This window comes from Macaca thibetana, chromosome 17 (assembly GCF_024542745.1).
Source record: "Macaca thibetana thibetana isolate TM-01 chromosome 17, ASM2454274v1, whole genome shotgun sequence".
NCBI lineage: Eukaryota > Metazoa > Chordata > Mammalia > Primates > Cercopithecidae > Macaca > Macaca thibetana.
Window position 1 is genome coordinate 75,857,815 of NC_065594.1, and position 13,133 is coordinate 75,870,947.

The following is a 13,133-nucleotide window of genomic DNA, read 5'->3' on the forward strand; positions in this document are numbered from 1 at the left end:
AATTCTGATCTGTATTTTTCTTATTATGAGTAAGGAAAGGTTGTTATTATATATTTAAAGACCTTAAATTAAAAAGCACAGCAGAGTTTGCAGACAGCCCAGAGTGGGAGAAAATCTTCACAATCCACACATCCGAAAATGGACTAATATCCAGAATCTACAAAGAACTCAAATCAGCAAGAAAAAAAATCCCATCAAAAAGTGGGCTAAGGACATGAATTAGACAATTCTCAAAAGATCTACAAATGGCCAACAAGCATTTGGAAAAATGCTCAACATCACTAATGATCAGAGAAATGCAAATCGAAACCACAATGCAATACCACCTAACTCCTACAAGAATAGGCATAATTTTTTAAAAATGAAAATATAATAGATGTTGGCATGGATGTGGTGAAAAGGTAACCCTTTTCCACAGTTGGTGAGAATGTAAACTAGTACAACCACTATGGAAAACAATGTGGAGATCCTAAAAGTAGATCTACCATTTGATGCAGCAATCCCACTACTAGGTATCTGCCCAGAGGGGAAAAAAAAAAAGTCATTACATGAAAAAGATACTTGCACACGCCTGTTTATAGCAGAACAATATGCAATTGCAAAAATATGGAATCAGCCAATATGCCCTATATATACCATGGAATAGGAATACTACTCAGCCATAAAAAGGAATGAAATAATGTTATTTGCACAACCTGAATGGAATTGAAGACTATTATTCTAAGTGAAGTAACTCAGGAATGGAAAACCAAACATATGTTCTCACTTATATGTGGGAGATAACCTATGAGGATGCAAAGGCATAAGAATGATACATTGGACTTTGGGGACTCGGGGGAAAGGGCAAGGGGTGGCAAGGGATCAAAGACCACACATTGGGTACAGGGTACACTGTTCAGGTGATGGGTGCACCAAAATCTCAGAAATCACCACTAAATAACTTACTGATGTAACCAAACACCATCTGTTCCCAAAAAACCTACTGAAATTAAAACAAACAACTGATCGAAGGAGATGGTTTGGGTTTGGCTTGGTTTTTAACTAAAGCCTTGGTGCCCTCTAGTGGGAAGATGGAGCAGCCCGGCATCCATAGTGTGTGCTCTTCAGAGCTGGGTGTCACTTTGGAATCAAGATTCTCGGGAGGCCAAGGCGGGCAGATTACCTGAGGTCAGGAGTTCATAGCCAGCCTGGCCAACATGGTGAAACCCCGTCTCTACTAAAAATATAAAAATTAGCCGGGTGTGGTGGCATGCACCTGTAATCCCAGCTACCCAGGAGGCTGAGGCAGGAGAATCGCTGGAACTCGGGAGGCAGAGGCTGCAGTGAGCCAAGATCACGCCACTGCACTCCAGCCTGGGTGACAGAGCAAGACTCCATCTCAAAAAGATTATTCCTGTTTCCTTTTATATTTGGGGGCAGGATGTTTTCTTTTGTTTGTTTTTGTTTTGTTTTGTTTTTAAGTGTTTCTTATCTCCTCTGCTTGAAGGTCATATCCTTTTTATCTCCTTAAGCAAAGCCAGGAGCTCTGCAGAACCCCAGGAGTGAGAACAATTATGCTTAAGACACTTTTGTTTTAGTTTAGTCCCAGACCCAGAGGAAAATCCTTCAAATTTCTTAAGTAAATCCTTAAAAGTGTAATTTACACTGGAGCAACTGACCTGGCATTTAAATAAACTGCAGCATGAGAAAAAAAAAAAAAAGAGCATTATTATTTTTTTCTTTTTTCGGTGAACATTTAGTTTACATGTTTTGCAGGAAATGTACTTTTTGGTTTGTATGCATGAGATGCCGTAACAGTAACACACTTCCACGGCTTTCTCGTGTCCAATCCATGTGCAATGCAACTGCAATGAACAATCCAAGATTTTTTTACCTTCTCATCACAACCACCCTCTTCCCCAAGGTTGGAACTCCAGTTTGTTTAATTACTTCTCCCACATTCCATGAGCTAGTGGGTAACATGGACTGCTAGTCCAAACACCCATTTACCCTAGATAAGTTAAATGAAAGACATTATCATCCTTGTCTTTCTCTTATCAGTGTTCTCTGAAAGAAGTAGGTGATCAAGAAGACTATCTGCAGTGTCATGATTATTCAGCTTACTAAGTTCAAGATTTCTTGCTCTGCAGTCAAAGCTCATTTCAAAACTCTTTCACTGACAATTCCAAATGGCTGACAGGTAGAAAAGGTGATGGCAGCAGTGGCCATAGTGGCCCTGAGTAAGCTGGCATAGTCAGGTTGCCAGCATGGTTCTGATATAGCAGTTAGGAAGAAATTATTTAGGCAGATAGTGAGTCCTCGGCAAGGTTTTCCTTTTAATGAAAAGCAGCCCCCAAATCATTTTATTTTCTAACAAAGAACAGCCTGTAAAATCGAGCTGCAGACATAGGCAAGAAAGCTAGAAGCTTGCATAGGTAAATGCTGGCACTGTCCTAGCAGGAAAAGGCTACCTGGGACCCGGCATGTTCAAAACAGCAGCTCCATCTTCCCTTCTTTCCAGCCCACGTGTACAGCGAGAAGCAGACAACATGACAGCAGCCAAGTGGAAAGTCCATTTGCATAATAGGGTGGAGTGGTCAGCCTTCCCCATGCATTATGTAAAACATCACACCTGGTCCAACCAATTTGTGGGCCCTATGTAAATCAGACACCACCTCCTCAAGCCTATTTGTAAAATCCAGTGCACTCTGTAGCCAGTCCGAATTCCCATTCAGGGGCCCCTCTCTCTCACAAGAGAGAGAGAGCTGTTCTCCTTTCTTTCTTTTGTGTATTAAGCCTCTGCTCCCAAACCCACTCCTTTGTGTGTCAGAAAACAATCCATTCTGCATGAAGAATGGTAAGAGCAATTAGGAACATCATAGAACGGACCAATACCACAAATCCGTTTTGAAGGATACACAGGAATTTGTAAGGTGGTCAATGAAGCCAAGAATGTCCCAGGTAGGAATGATGTGTTGTGGTTCCTAATACCTGTTCTCCAATGAACTATGCATCTTTTTCTTCATCTTTTTCATCACTGTAGTTGTCATCATCAAAACAGCTGACATTTGTTGACAGCTCACTCTGTCTCAATATGATGGGCACTGCTGGCTGGGCTAAGTTAGCACCATACCAAGCCACTTCTCCTTTGCTTCGTTACTAGAAAAGTAAACACTAGCTTTTCTAGCTTCCCTCACAGCCTAAGATGGCCACATGACAAAATCCTCACCAATGAGATAGAAACCAGTAAAATGTTCCAAGAAGGCTTTAGTGAGGATGAATGTGGTTGGCACCATCCTTCCTGCCTCTTTTGGCTTTAAATACAGATAAGAAGTCAGAAAAATGAACTCCTACTATTTAGGGCCCTGTGAGCCTGGTATGATACTACTTAAAGCCAAACCAGTCCTATGTAATAAAGCCAGGCGTGGTGTAAGCACTTTACAAGTATTAACTAGAATTATTTGGGTTCTATGGATAATTACAGAGACCACTGGCACAATCTTATCAAACCAGTGATAAATTGTATTTTATCTGCTATAGGATTCTAGTAATGTTCCAATGGTCTAACACTGACTCAGTCTTGACAAGCTTTTAAACAAAACTAATGACAAGAAACAGAATAATTAACTCACAGCCTTTATTCTTCATCCTATGAAGAAAACCATACTACCTCAGAAGAAATTCTGGAATATACTGTGAAATAAGTAAGAAGATATGTCAGGAAAGACTGGCTGATTAAACGCTCATGTAGTTGAGCATAAAAATGGAAGAACCTAGACTGTTTTAATAATCAAAAAAGCACAAATTACCATTTCCTTTTTGGTATGAATATTGAAGATCCAAAGTCAGAAACAGTGATATTAGTGGGGTAAATGTTTTTAAAAACAAATTCAAACAAACCTTTTGATTTTCCTGTATTTCTTCTCTCATATGTTGATTTACAGCAATTCTGGTTAGAGATCTGGAAAAATGAATACTAATATAATTGATCCTTCTTTAAATGTTTAGACCTTATCTATATAATTCAATGTAATCTAATACTCTGGATAGGGAGCTAAAAACTCCAAATGCTTGGTGACTGAAAAGTGTACATTTCCATATGGTCTAATTTAGCTATCATTTGACAAAAGGATTTGGTTCAAGTGGAATGGAGGCTCTCAAAATTTCCTGTGTACTAGCTGTATGCAGTATGGATTGTCATCATTTACTACGACTTATTTTTTGAGTGAAAAAGCTGCTTTGTGTTGTTTTGTCCAATAGAGAAATTTTTCATGAAATTACCAATGTATATGTACATGAATATATGTACATGAAGAATTTTAGTTACCTGGGATCTTACCAGAGTAGAAATGTTCTAAAAAAACTGAAATCATGGCTTTACATTATTCACTCTTTTCAGTTTTTTCAACTTTTTTATTAAAAAAAATTTTTTAGAGACAGAGTCTCACTCTTCTACCCAGGCAGGACTGCATTGACATGATCACAGCTCACTGCAGCCTCGGATTCCTGGGCTCAGGTGATTCTCCGCCTCAGCCTCTCAACTGGCTAGGACAATAGGTACACACCACCACACCCAGCTATTTTTAAATTTTCTTCTAGAGATGGAGTCTTGCTATGTTGCCCAGGTTGGTCTAAAACTCCTGGCCTCAAGTGAACCTCCTACTGCAACCTCCCAAAAGTGCTGAAATTAGAGATGCAAGTCATTGCACCCAGCCTATTCACTCTTGAAGAGTTTATAAATTCACTTATAAAGACAGCAGAAATGTTTAAAATACAGTTCCTATGGACTGTATTCAACTTGATAATTCCTAAACATGGCTAGCTATATATCTGTCAATTTTATAAACAGAATTAAAACATTAAAAGATTGTTAATGCAAAGTTCTGCTTTAAGGAAAACTCAAGTAGAAAGGTGTACCTTGAAACAGCCCACAGTAAGTATGTATTATTTCCTAAAGTTTGGCAGCACTGAGATAAATTACAATTAAAACTTTAATAAGGCAAATTTTTCATTTATTTAGCAAATATTTCATTTCAACATACATTCACAGATTGTCTACCAAGTGGTTTTGGAGATATGCTCAAGCCTACAATTTAGCCATTATGCAACGTTAGCATATTTTACGATTTTTTCTTAATCACAGATTAACAGCAGAGTTTTGCATCAGAACCTCTGAACAGTTATACTGACTTAACAACAGAGCTAATCAACTGTCTGATCAAGACTAAAGTTATTTTACTTTTTGTATTTGATCTAATAATTTTTATAATGACCATTAATTAAAAGTATTATGGCTAAACATATATGACATTTATACACACCCATATATATTTCATGTTTTATTGTATCAATGCTGACTTCTCAAATTCCTGACTGTTTAAAGTTGACTGAAAGAGACATATCAATATATTCATTCTTAATCTGTAAATAAGGAGACAAACTCCTCTATTTCAAGGTACCACCAAAAAATTATTGGTATCTTGTAACCGACCATGTACTATTTATTTACTTGCAAAATTAAAGAATACATATATTGAAGATTCTGTAATTTGTACTACGAATAAATGTACAAAATAGTGTTTGAGACAATAAAAGGCATAGCAATCATTCTATGCTTAGGAAGGTATGCTAAGCTAGTAGACTACTCTCCAGTTTCTTTCAATAAAACACTGTTGTTGCACATGCACTGTGACTTGTCACATATTTTATCTCTTTAGTATAAGCTAACTCATATTTTACTTGTTGCTCATTTTATACTCTGTCATTCCTAACCAGAATACAATTGCATCAAAGTTGTGTTATATAGCAAATTCTCATAATACACTGTAACTTGCATTGCATGCACTGGTCTCTTTAAGCTATACAAATGTATTTCCTATTGAAATGGAATATGTGTTTAACGTAACATCAGTATTCATGGAAGCAGTTCAACTAGACATCCTCTTGGCAAAAAAGTACTCCACACAATATTCCATGCAATTAAGACATTACCAATCATTTGGACTCTGAAAGGGTAAGAATATGATTTGGCAGTACTTTGGGCATAGATCTCCTACTTACAATAATACTTTTCATCATCCTCCATAAGGGGAAAAAAAAACCACTCCTTCATTATTTATTGCTTAAACAAGTTTTTCCTTAGATTACTATGTATGATTTCCAAAAAATTTTTAGGAATTTTTTTCCTATTTGCCTCTAACAAGAGTTCTACTTTACAGTGCATACACAGATGCATGCACAAGTCAGTATTTTGCTCTAATCAAAAAAAAAAAAAAAAAAAAAAAAAACATAATGAAAAGAGGCCCTGATTTCACAAAAGCTATATATACTAGAATTAACTGACACCTTCATCTTAAATGAAATCAGCTATTTTCATAAAACTTATTTAATAGAAAGAGTTCTGGCTACAATGAAACCAATGAACTTCAACATACCTGGCTTTTATGGGGAAGTTCTGTGAAATGTCTTTCATTAATTTAATGGCATCATAAACTGGAGTGGACATTATTTGAGAAGCTGCTTGAAAACTAAGATCTGGAAGGAAAAATATTATTAAGGAATCTAGCATAATATTAGACCTTTATAGACATTTCCATGAAATTGAAGTAATTGACTTAATTCTTCTTGCCAAATATTAGTATACAAACATGTTAAAACTGTTACATCTGCATTTTTAAGAAGTTTTAAATGTAAAGTTATCACTTATTTCCAAATAATATAAGCTTTATACTTTTATGAATGATTAATACCTATTATTTTCACAAATTACAGTATAATTTCAAGAGAGAGATATATGAAGAGAAATGCTCTCGCAAAGCTTTTTCTATACTTAAAAGAAACATATGACAAAAAGTCAAAAGAATAACGAAGAGGAATAAAAAGAGCTTTAAAGAGCCAATTCTGAAAAGACCTTTAAGAAAGCCTGACTGTGTTTAACTCAGTAAACAGAAACATCCACTTTCTCTCTCAACATTGTTTTACCTTTATGCTGAAATAAAATCCTAAACTTAGTATTATTTTATCTGATGTAACAGTCTTATAGAAAGAAAAATGTGTATTGCTGCGGTTAGTTTCAAATATGTCAGAAGAATTAATCTTAGTATTATTACTTTGTCAAGAGTCAGAAAATATTTAAAACTAAATTCTTTCATTACCTAATAGTGAGGCAGATTGTTTCTCCTTAATATTTCACTAAAGGTGGAATCCTAGTTTACCAAATACTACTAAAATAACTAGTTTAACACAGAAAGGCTAGTTTTATTCCTGAGTTCTCAGCGTGAAATGACGAGTCAAAGTCTACAGAGGAATGATCCTAAGGTATCCTCACATGGAATGGTAGAGTCTCACAGACCAGATGATATGGTTTGGCTACGTACTCACCCAAATCTCATCTTGAAGTGTAGCTCCCATAATTCCTATGTGTTGCGGGAGGGATCCAGTGGGAGATAAATGAATCATGGGGGCAGTTCCCCAATACTGTTCTCATGGTAGTGAATAAGTCTCACAAGATCTGATGGTTTTATAAGGGGTTTCCCTTTTCACTTAGCTGTCATTCTGTCTTGCCTACCACCATGTAAGATGTGCCTTTTGCCTTCTTTTGTAAAGTCTCCCCAGCCACATAGAACTGTGACTCTTAAACTGTAGAACTGTACAGTAACTTGGTATCAGTAGATACCTGAAAATGTGGAAGCGACTTTGGAACTGGGTAACAGGCAGAGGTTAGAACAGTTTGGAGGGCTCAGAAGAAGACAGGAAAATGTAGGAAAGTTTGGAACTTCCTAGAGACCTTTGAACGGCTTTGACCAAAATGATCATAATGATATGGACAATGAAATCCATGCTGAGGTGGTCTCAGACGGAGATAAGGAACTTGTTGGGAACTGGAGTAAAAGTGACTCATGCCATGTTTTAGCAAAGAAACTGGCGGCATTTTGCCCCTGCCCTAGAGATCTGTTTTGAACTTGAGGGAAATGATTTACAGTATCTGGCAAAAGAAATTTCTATGCAGCAAAGCATTCAAGAGGTGACATGGGTGCTGTTAAAAGTATTCAGCTTTAAAAGGGAAACAGAACATAAAAGTTCAGAAAATTTGCAACCTGCCAATGCCATAGAAAAGACAAACCCATTTTCTGAGGAGAAATTCAACCCAGCTGCAAAAATTTGCATAGATAATGAGAAGCCAAATGTTAATCACAAAGACACTGGGGAAAGTGTCTCCAGGGCATGTCAGAGACCTTCACATCAGTCCCTCCCATCAAAGGCCTGGAGGCCTAGGAGAAAAAAATGAATTCGTGGACTGGTCCAAGGTGCCTCCTGCTGTGTGCAACCTAAGGACTTGGTGTCCTGCATCCCAGCTGCTCTAGCCATGTCTAAAAGGGGCCAAGGTACAGCTTGGGCTGTGGCTTCAGAGGGTGCAAGCTCCAAGCCTTGGTAGCTTCCACGTGGTGTTGAGCCTGTGGAAGTACAGAAATCAAGAATTGGGGCTTGGGAACATCTGCCTAGATGTCAGAGGATGTATGGAAATGTCTAGATGTCCAGACAAAAGTTTGCTACAGGGGTGGGGCCCTCATGGAGAACCTCTGCTAAGGCAGTGAGGAAGGTATATGTGGGGTTAGAGCACCCACACAGGGTCCCCACTAGGGCACTGCTTAGTGGAACTGTGAGAAGAGGGCCACCATCCTCCAGATCCCAGAATGACAGAACCACTGACAGCTTGCACCCTGTGCCTGGAAAAGCCACAGACACTCAATGCCAGCCTGTCAAAGCAGCTAGGAGAGAGGTTGTACCCTGCAAAGCCATGGGACAGAGCTGCCCAAGACCACGGGAACCTACCTCTTGCATCAGCATGACCTAGATGTGAGGCATGGAATCAAAGGAGATCATTTAGGAGCTTTAAGATTTGACTGCCCTGCTGGATTTCAGACTTGCACGGGGCTGTTAGCCCTTAAATTTTGGCCAATTTCTCCCATCTGGAATGGGAGATAAATGGCTATATTTATCCAATGCCTGTACCCCCAGTGCATCTAAGAAGTAACTAACTTGCTTATACAGGCTCATAGGTGGAAGGGACTTGCCTTGTCTCAGGTGAGACTTTGGACTGTGGAGTTTTGAGTTAATGCTGAAATGATTTAAGACTTTGGGTGACTGTAGGGAAAGCATGATTGGTTTTGAAATGTGAGGACATGAGATTTGGGAGGGACCAGGGGCAGAATGATGTGGTATGGCTGTGTCTTCATCCAAGTCTCATCTTAAATTGTGGCTCCCATAATTCCCACATGTTGTGGGACAGACCCAGTCAGCGGGAGATAACTGAATCATGGGTCGGAGGGGGCAGTTTCCCCAATACTGTTCTCATGATAGTGAATAAGTCTCACAAGATCTGATGGTTTTATAGAGGGTCTCCCTTTTCACTTGGCTCTCATTCTCTCTTGCCTGCTGCCATGTAAGGCATGCCTTTCGCCTTCTGCCATGATTGTTATGCCTCCCCGGCCATGTGGAACTGTGAGTACATTAAACTTCTTTATCTTTATAAATTACCAGTCTTGACTATATCTTTATTAGCAGTGTGAAAACGGACCAACACTCCAGGCTTCAAATTCTAGTTCTATCAAAAACTAGCTGAGTAACTTCAAACAGAATATCCTCAACCTGAACATGTTTCCAGTCCCCAGTACTGCAGTGAAACTACTGTCAGTGCTCACTAATATCTCGATTGCCAAACACAATGACATTTTTAGTACTTACCTTACCTACTAGGTTCTTTTTGCAATAGGATCATTTCATGCAAATAAAAAGTACTGGTCATTTTCTCTTTCTTAAGAGTCTATTTCCTTCAGCTTGTATAATGTGCTCTCCATTTCTCATCATTCCATCATGTCTTCCTTAGGAGTTTTACTTTCTACATGTGGATGAACACTAGGGCACTCTCCCTGTTGCACTGATTTTGCTAAGATTTTCAACTTTTAAAATCCTCTCTGTTTAGCTTAAGGACAGGATACTCACCCCACCACTGAACCTAACCATTTAGATATCTTACAATGACTTTAAATCAACCTTTCAACACTAGTCTCATTATTTCTGAGTCCCATATTCAGCCCCAAAGCCAGGTTACATGTTTTATATATTCTCTCTACTCAGGCTCAAGCTAGAAATCCTAGAATTACCTTTGACTCCTTTTCACCTTCTAAATACCTATATGTCTTCTACCACTACTTCAGCAATGTCTACCTAGATTTCTTGCTTTCAGTACATTCAAATACATCTTACACAGACATTAGGGAGTCAACTAGAAGTAAGCTGACTATGCATACTCTGCTTAAAGGCCTTCAAAAACACCCCATCACTTACAATCTTCTAAATTAAGCAAGGGCCCCTTAGAGAACATTTTGAAGGAGACTTAAAACATAATAATTTTTTTAAAGTGCTAAAATAGAGACATTAAAAAAACTAAAAATAATTGAGGATACTAGAAAGAGACTATCTGAAATTATGGATTTGGGAATATAAGCTCTATTGGAACTTAGAGAAGAGCTTTACAAACCATGCTAAGGGGTTTAAACTTAATACTTCTAATGGATGTGCATGAAATCAGTCCTTAATAATGCAAATGACTTGGCTAGCTAGTCCTATCAACCCCTTCTTACATTCAAGTCTCTCCAGAAGTATTTGCCTTGGAAAAACAGAACTTTCTCAGATAAGAGGACTGCATACTTTGTTTGCCCTCCGCATCTATTCTTTCCTGCTCCGGGCCCCCAAAAGGCTGGCTTACCTGAACTACATCAATAAGCTCCCTTGCCCTCGGATTTCTAGTTAGATTCAGTTAATCCAAGTCACTAATATGGGATCAGTAAGCAAGAAAAGAATAAGGATTGGATAGTTACTACCCAGATCCCTCCTTCTTGAGTCACAGAGGGCAGTCCCTTGGGGGACTACTGCTGTGTCAAGCAGCTATCTCCACACACTCTCCAGGTTTTGGTAACCACTCCCTCCTCTTGCTCCCTCAAGATTAGGGGTAGAAAATGTTTCCCTCTAGTTGCTAATACTGGAATAGAAGAATCCATTCCTTGTTGGTTTCCCTCAATCAGGCCTGTCTCTGTAAAAAGTCCCTTTATTAAACTTTTTTAGTTTGTGTGTGCCAACATTTTCCTGTGGGGACTAATGTAAGACCATTATTCGATCAGGGATGTACAAGTGATAAAGGCTGGCTGATTTGACACAACGCCAAAATCAGATTTTCATTTTAGAAAGATTATCTCAGTAACCTTATTGAGAATGAATTTGAACCTACTGCCTCAGTTTAGTGTTATCATGATGTCAAGAGGAAGAACAGTCACAAGGGCTGTGGTATAATAAAAGGAGGTCCAAGCATGAGGTCTAGATGAGACATTAAACAGGAAACTGTACACCAGAAGGGTCCAGGGAGAATAGATTCTATCAGTTCAAAAAGGTAGATTCTTTACAGTAAATCTATCATAACAATGGTCTTGAATCTCATTCTGCTGAATGATTTTTTCCATTGATATATTGATTTTCTAATGGTATAGGGCTTAGTTGACAGAACATTTGTATTAGGTAGGTAAAGAATAGCAGAAGTTATAAAACTTAATAGATTGGGTCTTGCACATTCTGCTATAATTTTAAAATGTAATATTCAATATTCTGTTAAATGTATATAAAGTTTACCTAGATACCATATGGTACAGTATAAAGAATTTAACTTGGACCAAAATCTTCACTTATTAGCTGTGTGGTAACTGGCACTTAAATAAGATAGTTTATATGAAAGGACCCTGTAAACTATAATCCAGATGAAATATAAAATATTATTTGTATGTTATAAGTAAGTTATACTGGTGAGAGTGGCCTGTAAATATCCTTTTAGTTGTTATTTTAAAAACAGAAAGTAGATTGGTGGTTGCCTACAACTGAGGAGTTGGGAAATGAGGAGTGACCGCTAATGAGGATGTTAATTTCTTTTGGGGATGATGAGAATTTTCTAAAATCAACTGTGCTAAGAGTGGTGGCATTCTAAAAATATGCTAAAAACTATTGAATGGTAGAATTTAAAAGGGCAAATTCAATAGTATGTGAATGTATTAGTATGAATAGTATTATTTTAGTAATGTCATTATTTACATCACTATGTCCATAATCTATATCATCTGAGATATAAAAGCTTATTTAACAAAACAGCTTATTAAGCTGTTGTATTTTAAAAAGTTGATAAAAGATGATAAAAGTTAGATGATGCAGAAAGAAGACATGTCCCCATGACCTACTAAATCATTACAAATAAAGAAGAAAAATGACAAATTGAAAAGGACTTAAAAGTCCAAACCAAATCAAATTTTGTTCACAAAATATGTGCTTGTAGGTTTTCAGCACAGAAGTTGTTCCTAACTTTGTAAAACTGCATGTCCTCCATTCGATGTTTCCATTAAAAATTTATCAATTAAACATGCAATAGTCTTAAGAGGATCTAAATTTCAAAGAGAAGAAAACTAAGATTGAGTTTCATTTTCTCCTTACCTATGAGTTAGGATTTTTAATCAGTTATAGTCTCCAAAAATGTGATTTAATACTTCAGACTAACCTGTAAATCGGTATATACTTTTGAAATAACATCAAATAACCTCACTTCATGTAATTTTAAGTCTTGCAAACATAGAAATATAGCTTGCTTGATAGATGATCTATTAAATAGGTATTGCCACAAAAAATCATAATTTATATTATTCACATCACTAGTCATTCATACTGTCCAAAAAATAATCTGTTTCATGTGATATATAAAAGCTTATTTAACAAAACAGATCAGTTAACAAAATGCTGTGTTAAAGTATCTCAAAACACTATACCTTGTAGTTCCCAGACTTTCAAAGGCGTCATTTGCTTGTTACTCTCAATCAAGTATTTTTGGAATGCTGTCAGATTATCTCTAAGATCTGAATATATTTCTCTGCATCAAAATATTAAATGATGTTAAATAGCATCACCTATCACAAACCATTATACAAACAGCATATTTTTGAAATAATTCCAAGTAATTAGACATAAAGGAATCATTCATCATTAAGATAATCATAAATTGTGATACAGCTATATTCATAGAACTTAAAAATAATGAGGAAGATATACAGGTCTCTTTTATTAAA

The 13,133-nt window shown here is 37.2% G+C and overlaps 1 protein-coding gene across 5 annotated transcripts in view; it reads right to left on the bottom strand.

The window, feature by feature from the left end:
* UGGT2 (UDP-glucose glycoprotein glucosyltransferase 2) overlaps positions 1-13,133 on the bottom strand; it is a 248,017-nt gene that overhangs the window by 177,017 nt on the left and 57,867 nt on the right. For all 5 annotated transcript variants that reach the window (XR_007720872.1, XR_007720873.1, XM_050766710.1 and 2 more), the window contains exons 8-10: positions 12,837-12,937; positions 6,414-6,513; positions 3,880-3,940 (exon numbers count right to left, since the gene is read on the bottom strand). Coding sequence is in view for 3 of the 5 variants with exons in the window: in XM_050766710.1 (XP_050622667.1) it covers positions 3,880-3,940; positions 6,414-6,513; positions 12,837-12,937 (262 nt within the window). In the remaining 2 variants the exon portion in view is untranslated. The remainder of the gene's footprint in view (positions 1-3,879; positions 3,941-6,413; positions 6,514-12,836; positions 12,938-13,133) is intronic.